The following is a 16,292-nucleotide window of genomic DNA, read 5'->3' as shown; positions in this document are numbered from 1 at the left end:
CATGCAGGATCATGATTGCAGGTGTATGTAGTTTGTCTGGGCTTGGTCACCTGTCTAGATATTGGAAGGTATCACATCTGTACAGATGAGCAGCACCCATAATACCTTGCTGTTGTAAAGACATTTTGTATATGGCATGTTTATGAATCACAGCCTGAATGATGACACGTGCATGTGTAGACCTTTTACTGTTTCATAGATGTTTTGTGGCTTGGTACAAAACAGATATTGACAATGAGAAAACTGCATTATGTAACTTATTTTGAAATGGCCCTAAAGTAAAATAAACTTTTGAAAAAGAACCCCACAGCATTTTGTCTCTTGCTTTTGTCAAGATTGTGTTAGTAATCCAACGCTAGCTACTATTTGTTCTGTTTTTATTTCGAAGCTCTAACAAATTATACATACACTTATATATGTATATACATGGAGAATCTGAAAGAATTTCTTTGCAATGTGAAAAAGAAATACCAGTTGTCAGAAATACTTTTAACCAGGCATCATAGATTCCCCTTCCCATATTGGTCCAAAATGTTCAGTTCGTAAACATTTGAGGCAATTCACCAGCTCTGAAACACTTCCAAGTTATATAAAAGATTAAAACTTGTCATGTATTTCTTGTATTGGAAGACGTAGTTGTAAAGGGTTCTTCAGCCGTTTCAAGGATTCTTCTACCTGCCAGCATGAGAAAAACAAACAGATGATCTGATCTTTAGCTGTAAACCCCTTTCAGACATATGATGTTCATTCTCTTGTGCCTTCCTTGACCAGCAGCCTACAGCTACACAGCACTGATCCTGTCAGCAATAAGGATAGAACTATGTTGGAAAGTTAATTGGAATCTCAACCCCATGTTTGTCTCACAGTGCAATCCTAAGGGAGAGGACAAAAACCCTTAGGAGGCAACAAAATCATTATTACACCCAAAGTCCAGCATAATATAAAAGATACATCCTATGATAAACCCATACAGCTCCCACTTACAACATCTGTGCTTACTAGTGCTTAGGAGGCAGGGTAACCCCAGCACCAGCATAAATGCGACTTGCGCCAGTGAAATGAGCATTTACGCTGGCGCCGGGGAGCGGCACAGCAGCACCATACATGGGTGCCGGTGCCAAAGGCAGCATTCCTGGGAGCGGGGCTGACATTAGGTGCCCCCCTGAGCCCTTTCACCCTGGGAATGCCCACTTTGCCATCATGAACGTACGCTGGCAAAAGTGGTGGCACAACCCATGGAACTGCATACAGCAGTTTCACAGGGGTTGGGGAAACTCCTTGTCTGCTTGCTGGCCATGGTGTAGCAAGCCGCTTTGGAGGTGGCTGCTGCTCGGGTGCACGTCCTGGGCTGCGGTGCAACTATCCCCCCCCCTTAGGATTGCTCTGTCATACATCTAATTTGGTGTGTGTGTGTGTGTGTGTGGAGGAGGGCTGGCTCTGACATAAGATATAAGCTTAGCTATATGAAAAATTAAGGGGAGGGATTGACAAGGAGGGTCACCTCTGATTCTCCCTAGCATACCCTGTTATTTGGCTCACATGTATTCAGGACACACATTTGTTGAGATGACGGATAGTTCCACCCTTTGTTAAATAATAGAATGATTTATTGAACTGCTTCTACCTTCTTCTTGAGCCTAAGGGGACAAGCAAGTTAAATGCGCCATCAGAATATACTTCTGGGTATAGAAAGTCCTGAAAAGTAATATTTCAGCCATTGATTTCTTATGTGGATGTAATTGCCAAATAGCAGCAAGAAATAACGCAACTACGCATGGGTTCCCTGCCATTTATAATTATGTCCTGGCCATTCTCGGCACACAATTAACTACACAAAAAATACTTAGCATAGAAAATCTGAATAAAGTCATTCAGAAAAAAAACAGCCAGAAACAACATTTTCAAAATAAGGAATACTGTAAGCTTCCCTCCCACCAAGAATACAGGGAAGTTATACTATATATGGAGAGATCCTGATGTGTGTAATTTGGTGAGAGATGGGATTCTTTGGGAGAATATTTAACAAAACTGAAAATGCCCACAGCATAAATGCTTTATGGCACTGAAGAACAACAGGATGGGCTAAAGCTTAAAAGTGAATAAGGCTTGATGAGTGAGCCAGGCAGAGATCTCTCTCTGAAAGGTGTGAATTAAGGATTCTTTAGATCAGGGGTGTCCAATCTTTTGGATTCCCTGGGCCACACTGGAAGAAGAATTGTCTTGGGTCACACATAAAATACACTAACACTAACATAACACAATGTTTTAAGTAAGTTTACGATTTTGTGTTGAGCCGCATTCATAGTCATCCTGGGCCGCAGTTTGGACAAGCCTGCTTTAGATGCAGAAATCCCAGACAGGACCTGTCCTTGCTCTTCTGGCTCTATTGATGCATTAGCTCATGTCCTCTTGGAATGATGCTTTCACTTCGATCGTGTTATATCTCTCCCCTTTTAACATATAAATCTAATGCCTCTGTATCTGACATAATGCCTTTTTTAATTAAGTGACAGGGATCCCAAGGCTACAGTGTCAGTGGCAAGATTTATTTCAGTCCTTATATCCCTCAAACATTAGATTTACGCTGCTCAAAATCAATGGATCAAGGAGCTTCTGAGGGATAAAAGAAAGGAAAGGCTACTTAGAAATGCCAAAAAAAAAGAAGATGCCTGTCACCTCCCCATTTTTCTTGATGCTTTGGGGAAATGTTCAAAAATTCAATTAAAAAAAATCAGGGCTTAATTTATGGTCAGCACACTGCCTCTTAAGTACTGCTATGAAACAGAAAAAATCAAGCTAGTGCCTTTTAAGAATATGTTGACTAAACCATACTTTTTCCCCCTTCACTCCCAAACTCAGATGTGTTTGCAAACTTAATCTGTGACCCCATCTGTAAAGACAGAAAAGCTGTTCTTGACCAGAGTTTTAATCTCCATTTTGAATGCTAAGTGTGAGCTTCAGTAATTTTCCAGAGGCTCTGTTCACAGAGATCTAACAAGCAATACCTGCAGCTTGTTGGGCTAACAGATAGCTCCTCAATGACACCTACATTCCAGCTTAACTAGAAGCTTTGATTCAGCTGTGAGAAAGATGGGGGGGATGAGATCATTCCTCTGTGCTTGGGAAGAGTGCTGGTTGGAACCCGTCTGAACCATCTAGAGGTTTCTCCCTGTGTACTGTTCTGATTGGGTGGGTCATCTGACCTGAGTTCAGACATCCATAAGGGCAGTTAGGCCTTATGGTGGAAATCTTCTACTTTTCTTTTTGCCTTTGCTTGCTTTGGACACCAATTCTTCAGCACCTCAATGTAACATACAGACTCTGCAATGCTTTGCGCCCAGCCTGTCGGGCTGAGACTTGAACCAGCTTAAGCAGTGAGTTAGAAAGATCTGCTAAGTAACAGTTAGTATTTCTGATTAGCTTAGAATTTATTATTTTGACGCCAATGTGCCTTTGAACTGCAACCTGTGTTTTAATCAATATCTTTAAATTTTTCTTAATAAAGCTTTTTCAGCTTTTTAAAAGGCTGTGGTTTGAGTTTACTGAGTTTACCTTGGCTTGGTTACTCTACAAACAAGGTCTGAGTCCTGGAGGGGGCTCAGTCTTGACACTATCTTTCATTTCTGATAGCTAGTATGTGTTATTTGTAAAGTACTAGATTCAGACTAAAAGATTCGAATCTGAATGGATATGGAGCTCGCTGGATGCACCTTGCACCAATCTTTCTTCCCAAGATTGTTTAGGGGTAGTTTACTTCAGCCAGCCCCAATTAGGGCTACTGAATGCCCAAGAACAAACACCCTACAAACTTGCACACACTTCCCACCCCTCTTCTGAATCCTTCCATTTCCTAGTTAACATTTGCTATAGTTCAGCCATAGTGACCATTAACCAAAGCTAGCTTTTAAATTGGAGCCTGAAACCAGGAGTATAATTGGGCCTTTTGGCAGCTTGACATCTGAACTGGAGCTCTCTATATACTTGAACTCCTCGCAAAAAAGGGAGGATTATATATTTCATAAATAAAACAACAAGTTCTCTCATAAAGGAGAATAGAATGAGTAGTCTTTTTCTAAGAAACCATGAGAAGTAACATTTAATAAAGTTTTACTGCACAAAACTTAAATCCCCCAAACCATATTCCTGTTACAGATCAGCCCCACAGCATCTAGGACCTGGTACTCCATGACTTGCAATGTGTGCCCAGACAACAGTCTTTTCTGAGAAGGGTCATCCATGGGTTCCACTTTCCAGGAGAGCTGTCATTGGAAGGTGAGACTGAAGGTAGAGGACTATTCTGTTTGGAACAATTGCCCCACATACATCTCTACCAACAGACATTCCTAGCTACGGTATCTTCTCAGTGTTTCACCAGGTCTCAATGGGTGTGACAGTATTTATTTTCTTTCAACAGATGGAAACGTGCATCACAGCAACTGGTTTTAATTAATACTTGAAACAGATTTAATTTGTGAGCCACTTTGAAGAAGAGTTGGTTTTTATATGCCGACTTTCTCTACCACTTAAGGGAGAATCAGACCGGCTTACAATCACCTTTCCCTTCCCCTCCTCACAACAGACACCCTGTGAGGTGGATGGGGCTAAGAGAGTGTGACTCGCCCAAGATCACCCAGCTGGCTTCAAGTATAGGAGCGGGGAAACAAATCCAGTCCACCAGATTAGCCTCCGCCGCTCATGTGGAGTGGGGAATCAAACCCGGTTCTCCAGATCAGACTCCACCGCTCCAAACCACCGCTCTTAACCACTACACCACACTGGCTGAACCAATCCAGCTGAAAAGCTTAATAAATCCAGCTGAAAAAAATGCTTCAAATATAGTGAAATCTAAAATGGAGAGAAAAAGTAGTGAAGCAAAAGATCATAAAAAGGTAACCCAGGCTATGTTCCATTAGACAAGTGCTCAGCCAAGGGCAGCAGGGGAAGTTATTGACAATGCAATTGTGTTATACGCTCCCTCCCCACACCCTCTCCAGTGGAATCCTGACAGTCACAAAGCAAGTCAACAGTGCCATCTAAGATGGCACAATTCCTTTACCAGCTGGAAGATTGGGGATGGCAGCATCAAGCTGTGTACAGAACTGTTCCAAGGTTATTATGTCTCTGCACCTGCAGTAGAGGATTGAAACTACTTGTATAATTCAACCCTTGCTGCTTCAGCTGGTACACTGTGGGGGAACAGCATTCCAGGGCCTGCAGTTATTGATGCCTTGGAAGAAACCGAGTAGGGTCCGGACTGACAATGTTCAGTAGACCGCATTCAGGGTTTTGTTTAAAGCATGCTGAAGCTGATGGAAAGGGGGCCATTTGTCTGGCAGACAGGAAGGCAGACAGGATTGTGCATTATGAAGCCAGGAGGGGTTTTGTGTCTGACAGGAACCCACAGCTGTGGTAAAAGATGGAAATGGAAGCAGGGCCCTACTTCTGCAGTTTAAAATGGTTTATTTCTCTTCCATCCTACCAAGGGGTTGCCAATTTGCACTTTTCAATCACTGTTAAAAGCCTCTGTCATGTTATTTTGTTTCTAAAGGGGAGAGGGAAAAAACAAACAAAAAACAAAAAACAAACTGCAAATACGTGCACTTCAAAACACTTTGAAGCTTCTTTTCAACAAACTCTTGAGGCATAATTTAAATATCACGGCCGGGATTGGTTTGTGTAAATACCTCTGCAAGATCATCTTTTAACTTGTTGTACTGATCCACATTGAAATTCTGGCTTTTGGATTTCCTGTGGAAGTAGTGGAGGAACTGCCTGTCTTGAGCATCTGGGTAAATATAATCCTGAATAAGGATAAAAGAGAGCAGAAGGAAGTGTTCTGAAAATCTCCAACACGAAGAGAGGTAGTTGTTAAGATATTTCATTTTACTGCTACTGAAGTAATCAAGAAAGCACTGAGACATTTTTATTTTAGTTTTGATTGGAAGCTTCTCTCCTTCTCCTGTTTTTTTTAAAAGAAGTTATACACTAACCATATAAGAGACCACCATGAACTGGAGCACCAATCCCATCATGCCAGCCTGATGCTGACTGTCAAAACTGCACCAAAAGAAAAGAGGGCTCTAATAAAGTCTCATTGACATTTCTGCCTCAAAAACTAGAGTGTCACCATGATTTGCATGTTACTGTGTCCTACAAAATTCTAGAATGCCGAGCAATTTTATAATAAATCTGTGCTTTACAAGACCATTCTCGCTTGAAAAGGAACGACACCCAGTAATGACTTGTATGACCAATTTTATTAGTTTTTTAGATGGATTGATTCAAAACTTCAGGGTGAGGAAATCTAGCAAGTAGGGCAGTGCTGAGAATGCTTCTTTATATGCTACAACTACGGAACAAGATACATGGACAGTATGGTCAGGAAGACAGTGTTGGCTGGTTGTGGAGATGGTAACGGAAAGCAGGTGATCATTAGGACCAAAGACATTTATGTCTAGGTCAAACCATCCCTTTGAACAGCACCCATAAAAAGAGAGGCAGGCAGTACACCAGCTTGTAGGGCAGCCACACTCAGTCTTGCAATCAGAAATTAAAACTTAAAAAACAACAACACAGCCTCAAGATTCTTGTAATCAACCTTTCAATGTATATTACTGCTTTAAATGTTTACCTAATGAGACTCACCTGCTTAGTAAGTACAAAGTAAGCATAGAATGCCATGGCACTTCCATAGGTGATAAAGTAAGTGACCGGCTCCATTATATCCCATGAATAGACCCACCAAGTGAGCCAGGCTAGAGCTCCGCCCTGAGTAGACATTAAGGCTAAGCCAATCCATAGAAGACGAGAACTCTTAGCAGCAGCCTCTGCAGTGAGTCTGGCTTTCATCTAGGAAGACAAAACAAAGGTTACTGAAGAGGAAGTAGCGTTCTCATTTGCAGCTGCCAATGCTGGATGGCACTTTGCTCTTGAGGACTGCCCCCCCCCTTGAGCAGATAGTTTACAGGGCTGGGGATGGTTTACAAGGCCTTGCTGGGGAAGCATGAAATCCTTCTATTTGCATAACTGTAGAATCCAATTCTTTGCATTTAGAAACCTATTTAGGTAATCTTCCCCTCCCTGAGAGGTTTGAATTTACTCAGCCACAGTAAAATGATTTCCTGAATAAAGAAGCTTCAGATGATGAACTCAGCCAGTCTGTCTCCTGAAATTAAAGATACTGGAGAGGATCCAATTATTCTCTTTAAAGTGGAGAGTTTTCATTTAACAGAAGGAGCCTTGCTCTATTGGAGGGATCCCCCCCCCCCATTACTGCTGGATCCAATAGATTACTTTTGGACATAACAGGCACTATAGTGTATCTTCTGTTTCCTTGCCACAGCGTTTCTTGAATTTATACAATTTTATTTAATTATAAACTTATTTGGATGCCCTTAGTAGACAGTGGCTGTTACCGCACTAGGTATTCCCAGCGATGTATCAAGAGTTTGGAAATGTTATAAAAAACATCGCTTTAAAAGGGTTTTTGGATGCCACGGCTAAAAAATGGTTGGAAGACGTCTTCACAGCTAAAGGGGCCAAACAAAGTGCAAACAGTATTTTTTATAACAGTTTCAAACTCTTAATACATCGGTGGGAATACCTAGTGCGGTAACAGCCAGTGTTGGAGAACAATGTTGGGACATTTATTTTATTTGCTTCATTTATACCTTGCATTTCTCCCCAATGGGGACTTAAAGGGGCTGACATCATTCTCCTCTCCTCCATTTTAACCACACAACAACCATGCGAGGTAAGCTAGGCAAAGAGACAGTGACTGGCCCAAGGTCACCCAGCATGCTTCCATGGCAAAGCAGGGATCTGAACCTGAGTCTCCCAGAACCTATTCCAACACTCTAACCATGATATCACACTGGCTCTGTGTACTGTGGTTTGATATGGCACAGCAGTTCTTATTTACGTTACCACAGGTTACGATTCAGTTTTGGACTCATTACAACTGAACTCTAGACAGAAATGGAACTTTCTTTTTAAGTAGTACTGTCCAAACCTGCTCTAAAGGCAGCAGTTCCTCTTTTAGAAGTTCCATTTTCTGCAACAATTCCCTCTCTTTTCTTGTCTGATGGTCTTCTAAATTAAGGGCTGTGAATAACCTATGGACCAAAGACTTTACATCATCCACATCTGTAGCATGTTCAGTGCTCACTTTATCTGAAAAAAGAAGAAGAATAAAACTAAAGTTATTACCAAATCAATAGCTTGGATTCCTGAGAATTTAAACTACTATATAAAAACTAGTTTCTGGACTGCTAATGGGTGTGGAGAGGCTTTCTTGACAAAAATGTGGATTAGTTCCAACCATAATGGTCACATGAACACACATGAAGCTGCCATACCCAATCAGACCACTAGACTCTTATCAAGTTCAGTATTGTCTACTCTGATTGGCCCAGTTCTCCAGGGTGTTAGAGAGGTGTCTTTCACATCACTTGCTATCTGGTTCTTTTAACAAGAGATACTGGGGACTAAAGCAGGGACCTTCTGCATACCAAGCAGATACTCTACATTAAGCCATGCGCCTACCTCCAAAACAGTATGAAAGTTTAATTGTTTGCTATGAGATCGAAGGCAAGGAAGAGCTAGATGTGACTGAGGATCCAAGGTAATTATTTTTACATGAATTGGTTTTAAATTTATTTAAATATTTGATTGGCAGTCTTCAGACAGTTTCAGGGCAGCCATGGCATTCTGTACCTTTCAGTGGAGGGTGTACTCTGTATTCTGTACCATTGATGACAAGTTTAAAGTCATTCATCAACAGAACTTCCATCAGTGTTGAAGCAGAGACCACACTGCCCTCTGCAAAAGAACATGAAGGCTAATTAGTAATGAAATGCTGCATTAAATATAATCAAAATATCATTGCCGAGTTGACCACAGACAGTGAGTCTTAGCACATTCAAGATTCACAATACTAATACTATTGATGAAAGGCTGCTGGCAGAACTGGATGTTGGAAAGGATGCAGATTTTCCACTGAAAGCTGTGCCTCCTTCTTCCTCACATCAAATGAAATTCACCGTGGGACAAATCATTTGGAGAGTTTGCCTGGCCCCCATCAACTAATGAGGGGGGAGGAGGAGATAAAAAAACTTAAGTGTTTAGCGGAACACACCATATGATGTATTTATTTATTTAGTATATTTATATTCTGCTTTCTTCCCCAATGGAGACCCAAAGTAGCTAACAATACACAGGCTACTCAGCTGCTCCTAACTAGCTAGCTAACTTTGTGTAGGGGAACACCTGGACAGGAGATGTTCTTGCAAAGTTCTATGCCTTCTATAACATCTGGCTCTACCCTTAACTCCAAGGCCCAGGAAGTCTGCTGCTGCCTTGACATGTCACAAATAATTGGGAGGAGACTGTGGAGTGCAAGCTTGCCCCATAGGGCTCCTGAACTTGCTCCTTCACCATCCTATAATGCGCTGAGAATGAAGATAGAAGTCTCCAATCTAACTGTAATTCGTCTTGACAACAAAAAAGAAGTACCTTTACAAAGTGAGGCTTTCCCTCCATTCATAGCACCTGAAATTCATAGCACCTGAAACAGGATAAAATGGAGGGCTTTACAATAAATGTGCAAGACATGCTCATGCATGCCATGAACACTGCACGTCTGTGGCTCATAGTAAGTGCAAACAATATGTTTAGTCAGTAGTGATGTTGAGATATGACAAGAAAGAATGCAGGAAAGGAGGTCACAGCAGTCTAAATTACTGAGGACCAGAATATGGGGAACACTGAAGCAATGGATTCAGAGGAAGCTGGAGATTTCGACAGAACTTTCTTATTTAACAGGTTCTTAATCTGGGGATTCTAAAACTAACTTTAACTAACTGGAGATGAAAATAAAGGTGGAAAAAAGTTTCATAAGCTTATTGAATGAGTGTGGAAAGATGGTGGATGACCTTTGTGGGGGTGTCCTTGGGCTAGTCACACACTCATGAGCATAGCCTATCACAGGGTTGTTGTGAGGATAAATGGAAAAGAGGAGACTGTTGTAAGCCACTTTGAGTCCCCATTGGGAGAAAAGTGTGGTATAAATGAAGTTTTTAAAAAACACATATAGATGACCCCTTAGCATTTTTGTTCCAAACTGAGGCGGGAGGAGTGATTGCCAGAAAGGGGGGTTGGAGAAAATCAGTTGTCTCCACAATCCTGTGCACAGAAGTCTGTCTCTAGATCATGGCCATAATTTTTAAATGTTAAATGTTTGTCTGATTAAGTGATAAAGAGGAATCTCCGGCTGAAATGACCTGCTCCAATAATTGCATTAGCAGTAGTGGGGCAGAAGTGTTGGCAGAGGAGAGGATCCAGGTAGAAAGATCAGAACTTCTGTTCGTGATCATGTTGAGTAGGAGGAAAGGACAGACAACTGGAAACTTGGGACTAAAAGGAAGAGGAGGTCAGGAGTCAGAGTTAGGAATCACCAGTGTGAAGGCAGAAACAGAAAACGTGAGAATAAATGAATCACCCAGAATAGCAGGAGATAAATAGAGGAGAAAAACTCCATGAGGGGGATGATAGAAAAGGCAGTCAGAAACCATATTTGGTTTTTCACCCAGACAAATCTTCCTTGTCTTGTTGGAAGAGGCTGATTTTATACAATGGGTTTCTACTTTTGCGAAGCACTGACAGAATATGATGTGACTATGCTAACAGTGCTTTAAACTAGCACAGCATAGGCTTTATAGAACAATCTACTGCTGCCTAGGTCCTTGGTATTTTTTTCCCTGCATATCCATCACACAAGCCAACCTTGCTGCAGGCAAACCCACGCTGGCACTGCCTGATTGGAATTCTGTCATCTGGATTCATGCTGCAACTCTGATTACTGAAGCTGTTAACCAAATACAACAGCTCTCTTTTATACCCACTCTGTTTGGGGACACAGTCTGGCACAGCACCATTAGAAAGGAGAAACAAATGAAACATTTATGTATGCAATGTCCTGCTTGCCTTTTGTTATTAACTTGGGGGGGGGGTGTTAAAAAATGAAGTGTTTGCAAATAAAACTACTAGCACAAAAATGCTGTCCTGATAAATGTAACTGAAATCTAATAACTGCCCTGAGCCCTGCTTTGGTGAGGGGAAGGTGGATTAGAAATGTAATAAAACAAACAAACAAACAAATATTCTAGCAATAAATATTCTATTTATGTTTGGCAAGAGAAAGCAGGCTGATGTAGAATATCAAAACAGAAATATTTGTTTAGAATTGCTTGTGCACCTGTTACAACCTTAAACTCATCTGCAAGATACAATCTTCTATTTCAGCTATCAAGATACATATGCACAACTGCCAAACAGACTTCACTTTATCTCAGCTTATAAATGTGCAGAATACAAAGTGAAAAAGCACCAAATCCTTCAAGGACTGATTTCATTTGAAGCCTGGAATATAAAACAAACTGCTTGGATGAATAATACTAGTATTCTGTCTTTTCTTTCTAGTACAGGAATAAACCACATGAGCATTCTTTGTTGGGCTCTCAGGTTTTTCTTAAAATGCGAAGTATGTTTAAAAAAATAGTTCCAGACTTCCCTTGCATATAAATACTACTGGAACAAATATTTAAACAAACGGTGTAAATAAGATCCCCATCTATGGGGAATGATGCTTTTTTATTTTTTTTGCATTTAATCAAGAAAAAGATTGCTACAGTCATCTTGGAAAGTATACTGCCTTTAGGTCTTTGTAGGATGGGCAGGATATAATTCTATGTATAGTATAAATGACAGGAAGAAAGTAGATTCCTTTGAAATGTGGTGTTGGAGGAGAGTGTTACGGATACTGTGGACTGCAAAAAACAACACAAATCAGTGGGTTACAGATTGACTCAAGCCTGAACTGACCCTAGAAGCTAAAATGCTTAAACTGAGGCTATTGTATTTTGGTCACATTATGAGAAGACAAGAGTCACTGGAAAAGACAGTCATGCTAGGAAAAGTTGAGGGCACCAGGAAAAGAGGAAGACCCAACAAGAGGTGGATTGACTCAATAAAGGAAGCCACAGCCCTCAATTTGCAAGATCTGAGCTAGGCTGTCAAAGATAGGACATTTTGGAGGACACTGATTCATAGGGTCACCATGAGTCGGAAGCGACTTGGCTGCACTTAACACACACATAGTATAAATGGGCCCACCTGCCACAGTATACCTACCTCCTGGCTACTGTCACCTGTTTACTTGCCCTCTCCCCTCTAGACACAAGACCAAGAACAAGGAAGAGAAGCAGCAGTTGGGGCCAGGAGGCTCCAGTCACTCCTGGGCCCTTTGCTGGGTATCAGCCTCAACAGGAACCCAAGAACCTCAACCTCTGATGCCAGCTTGCATTATTAATAAACACTGCACTGAAGAAGCAAAGCAACAACAAAAAAGTGGGTGGAATGGATCCAGTGGAAATATCCACCGATAGAATTTGTATTTGGATATCACCATCCCATTCTGACACTCAAGTTATACCACCACACTGGCACTTATCTGGCAGGGATTCAACATGCAAAACAAACTTTTAAGGTAATAGCTGCATCAGTACCTGTTGTAAGGGTTTTTATGTCTCCAATTGCTTTATCCTCCTGCTGTATGTCCTGTATGAAGTCTCCAACAGTCATTAGCATTGGCTTCACAGTAAACTGACAGCGTTCCTTTCTGGAGGGTAATGTAAGGGTTATCACTGGCAACCCGTGTTTATAATTAACAGAGACTTCTGAGGAGGAAAGAAAGGCGTTTAAACTTACCTACTACACGTAAACCAATCCACTTGATTACACCAGAGAGGAAGTCAAAAACTTCTTCAGGAAAGTCTCATGAAACAAAAAGGCCCATCGCCTTCTTAAATGCCTGCACTGGAACATTTTGTTGAGGAGCCTCTTCTACAGTACATGGACCATGATTGACAAGGCTTGCTCTGAAAACCCAGATGGATCTACTTTCCTTCACAGACAGGTCATGGAATAGAAGTCAACAGGTAAAGGTGTGTGTGTGTGGGATACATATAGGAAGACACACACTCTTCACTGTACACACGATCCAGGATGCTTCTGAAGTTTACACCAACTATTACTTGCACAAGATTTGGTGCTTCTGGCTGGGATGCAGCGGGCTCTCAGGATTCACAAACTCAGTAGTGCGTCTGGCAGGGTCCACCAGGTCTCATGACTACCTTAGTTTCTGCCACTTGTGTGTGGCTGTACTTCCAAGACTGTACATATTTTCATTCATTTCATGCCATGCCTTGGGCAATTGAAATTAATATGAGTATTCATGTCTCATGGAGGGGGAACTGGTGTAACACCCAGCAAGCCCTTAAAGAGTCAAAAGCATTAGAAAGAAAGACCTTGCCATAAAATTTTACAAGCTTCTAGTAAAAACAAACATTAGAGTCTGCTACATAAGAACTTTAATGTTTGTTTTTACTAGAAGCTTGTAAAATTATAAGAACTTGGGAAAGGCACTGGCAAACCACCTCGTAAACAAAGTCTGCCTAGAAAACATTGAGATGTGATGTCACCCCATGGGTCAGGAATGACCCGGTGCTTGCACAGGGGACCTGTACCTTTACATAAGAACTACAACTGGAGAATCAAATACAAAATTGCTCAGTTGGGATCCATTCATTCAATACTATCTCTCTACCAGGTCTTAACAAGGACTTTGGATTTCAAACTTGCTTAAGGTGATAATATCTTGCATATCCCATTCTTTACACATGTTAATTACTTCAGTTATACTTCTCTAGTTTTCTAATTGGATATGCATGTCTCACTTGGCACTTCCCTTTATTAGATTTCACTTTAATCCCACTTTACCTATCTATCAACAGTTGAGAATGGTCCTCACCCACTGTGAGCAGAGCTGATTACTCTTTTGATTGGACCTTGTTTTAAACTGTCCCCTCTCTGATCTGCCCCCCCAATATAAAAGCATCGGTCTATTGGATGATTCTGCAACCAATGAAGTGAGAGCAAATTTTGTTAGTCTCCAAGGTGTCACCGCTCTGACCTGGATGGCCCAGGCTAGCCTGATCTCGTCAGATCTCAGAAGCTAAGCAGGGTCAGCCCTGGTTAGTATTTGGATGGGAGACCACCAAGGAATACCAGGGTTGCTATGCAGAGGAAGGCACTGGCAAACCACCTCTGTTAGTCTCTTGCCATGAAACCCCCCCCCCCCCACAAAAGGGGTCGCCATAAGTTGGCTGCGACTTGACGGCACTTCACACACAAGGTGTCACCGGATTCCTGTGCATTCAGCCAGTAATAGATGAGAACGCTTACCATCAGATGGCACTAGGGAGCTACAAAGCGACCTTCTGTGATGTTTTAGGTTTCCAATTTCTATCAGACACAGCATCTGCAAGAAAGATTGATTAGAAGTCAGAGATTTCAGCCAAATACATACTAGGCAAGGGTGGCCTCCAATTCCCCATTTCTCTCCTCCAGAGCACATTTATACAGGTTAGCAGACCAGATACTATTGAAGATCCCCACTTTAAATTCAAGACTGCTAAAATACTGAGTAACAGGCAAGAGGCCAAGAAGTCAATCATACTGCTTAGTCAGCAACAATGCTATAATCTTCCCAGGACTGAAGGCTCTTGGGACACTTTAATCCATTATGTCGTAAAGATATCAGAAAGAGGTCGTATAAAAGGAAGAAGGGATGGTTCTAATATTGTGATGCGTTAAAAACAGGCGGTTAAGCTGTTAGCATGGATGAAAAGTGTACCAAGTCGTGTGTTTTTTTAAACAGCCGCACAGGAGATTTATATTCAGGATGCAGATTGCTGAGCTTAATTGTAAACGGTCAGAAATAATATGCAAGGCCCCTATCCAGAAGAGCCCTGGAAACCAAACCAAGCTCAAATTTATGATGTTGTAAAACACCATGTTCTAGTTTACAACATGGAATTGCTCATCCCAGAAGCCCCAATCACCAGCAACAGACTGCATAGAACAGATCACCTCATCTGCACATTTACAAATTACTTAAGACAAATTCTGCCTATTCCACAGGCTCAAGTCTACTGGGTGCATGCAGGAATGACAGAAATGCAGCTTGCTAGTGGGTTAATGTATGAATGACAGAAATGCAGCTTCAGTACATGCTCTTCCATTTCTACAGCAACTATCCCCACACAGCAGCACTGGGGCCATGCTTAGCAACAAGTGAATAAAACAGGAGCCTGCTTATAAGGCTTCATACGTTTCTCAGCCCTCAATTAAGAACAAAAGGGGGGAAAGGATGATAGAATCTTCTAAATAATGAGAGCAGAGGAACAGCTAGGAAAAACACTGGGAAAAATCAACACCAGACAGAACCACTGGCCACTTTTAAAGTGAAATAAAGGAAAGACCACACAAGATCTGGCCATATATCCCACTCTCTTCCTCCTGCAGCAGCACTAAAATAGTAGATGGGGAAGTTTGCCATCCTATCTTTCTTTTCAGCAAAGACAAGGGAGTACAAAGGACTGGAAAAGGCTGAGGATCTCCCCCCCAAGTCAGTAAAAACAGAAAACGTAAACCTTCTCACAAATGTGGTTCTTAACCTTTAATCTAATACCATCTGCTAGCTGTGCAGTAGCATCATGAAATGTCCCCCAAATTACAAATAAAAAATAAAGTCCACAAAAACAACACTTTGGGCAAGGCAACTTTACTTATATAGGTGTATATATATGATACATAAGGAGGGAAGGCTGCATGGTATAGCTCAAATGTCAAATCTTGGGAGCTAAACAGGGTTGGGTACTTGGATGGGAGATCACCAAGGAAGACTCTGCAGAGGAAGGCAATGGCAAACCCTCTCTGCTTCTCACTTGCCTTGAAAGCCCCTAGGCTGGGGCTGCTAAGTCAATTGTGACTTGATGACACTTACGTACATATATAAGATACATATGCATGTTACACAGATGGCAGTGAGATTTTTATGCCTAATGGCCGTCAGCCAACTACTTAATGATAAGTTGGATTCCTATTTGTTGTATACCACTTTTTAAAAAGAGCCTTCTATGGAGGTCAACAGAGAATAGGGTTCTTCTTCTCAAAACATTAATGATGCAACACTCTTGGCTATTAATAGTGGCTTGCTCATGTGGCTCTTATTGAAGCCCTAGAACATTGTGTCAGCATGAACACACTGCCAAAACACTTCTACACTACCAATATACCTTGGATTTTATACCCATTCAATTATCATCACCCTCTCTTTCCAGTCTGTTTGTTGAGAGTGCTGATAATTCACTGATTATTCACTGAGATCAGCA

The 16,292-nt window shown here is 41.5% G+C and overlaps 1 protein-coding gene across 1 annotated transcript; it reads right to left on the bottom strand.

Annotated features, from left to right (window-relative positions):
• Nucleotides 1–419: 419 nt before the first annotated feature.
• On the bottom strand, nucleotides 420–14,404 carry MCUB (mitochondrial calcium uniporter dominant negative subunit beta). Its single transcript, XM_056855987.1, has 7 exons — nucleotides 14,302–14,404; nucleotides 12,564–12,734; nucleotides 8,716–8,820; nucleotides 8,012–8,172; nucleotides 6,646–6,849; nucleotides 5,685–5,801; nucleotides 420–675 (listed from the first exon to the last, which is right to left on the bottom strand). Exons 1-7 carry the CDS (start codon nucleotides 14,375–14,377, stop codon nucleotides 598–600), a joined length of 912 nt encoding a protein of 303 aa, XP_056711965.1. The 5' UTR covers nucleotides 14,378–14,404; the 3' UTR covers nucleotides 420–597.
• Nucleotides 14,405–16,292: the final 1,888 nt, after the last annotated feature.

Source organism: Euleptes europaea, chromosome 9 (assembly GCF_029931775.1).
Source record: "Euleptes europaea isolate rEulEur1 chromosome 9, rEulEur1.hap1, whole genome shotgun sequence".
NCBI lineage: Eukaryota > Metazoa > Chordata > Lepidosauria > Squamata > Sphaerodactylidae > Euleptes > Euleptes europaea.
Note: the sequence above shows the minus strand (reverse complement) of the source record. Positions and strands in the feature narration are given on the sequence as shown.

Coding starts and splice junctions, on each gene's coding strand:
- MCUB (XM_056855987.1), bottom strand. CDS start 14,377: ATGCTGTGTCTGATAGAAATTGGAAACCTAAAACATCACAGAAGGTCG. Junction 5,802..6,645: donor ACTTTGTACTTACTAAGCAG/GTGAGTCTCATT, acceptor ATCCTTATTCAG/GATTATATTTACCCAGATGC. Junction 676..5,684: donor TAAAAGATGATCTTGCAGAG/GTATTTACACAA, acceptor TCATGCTGGCAG/GTAGAAGAATCCTTGAAACG.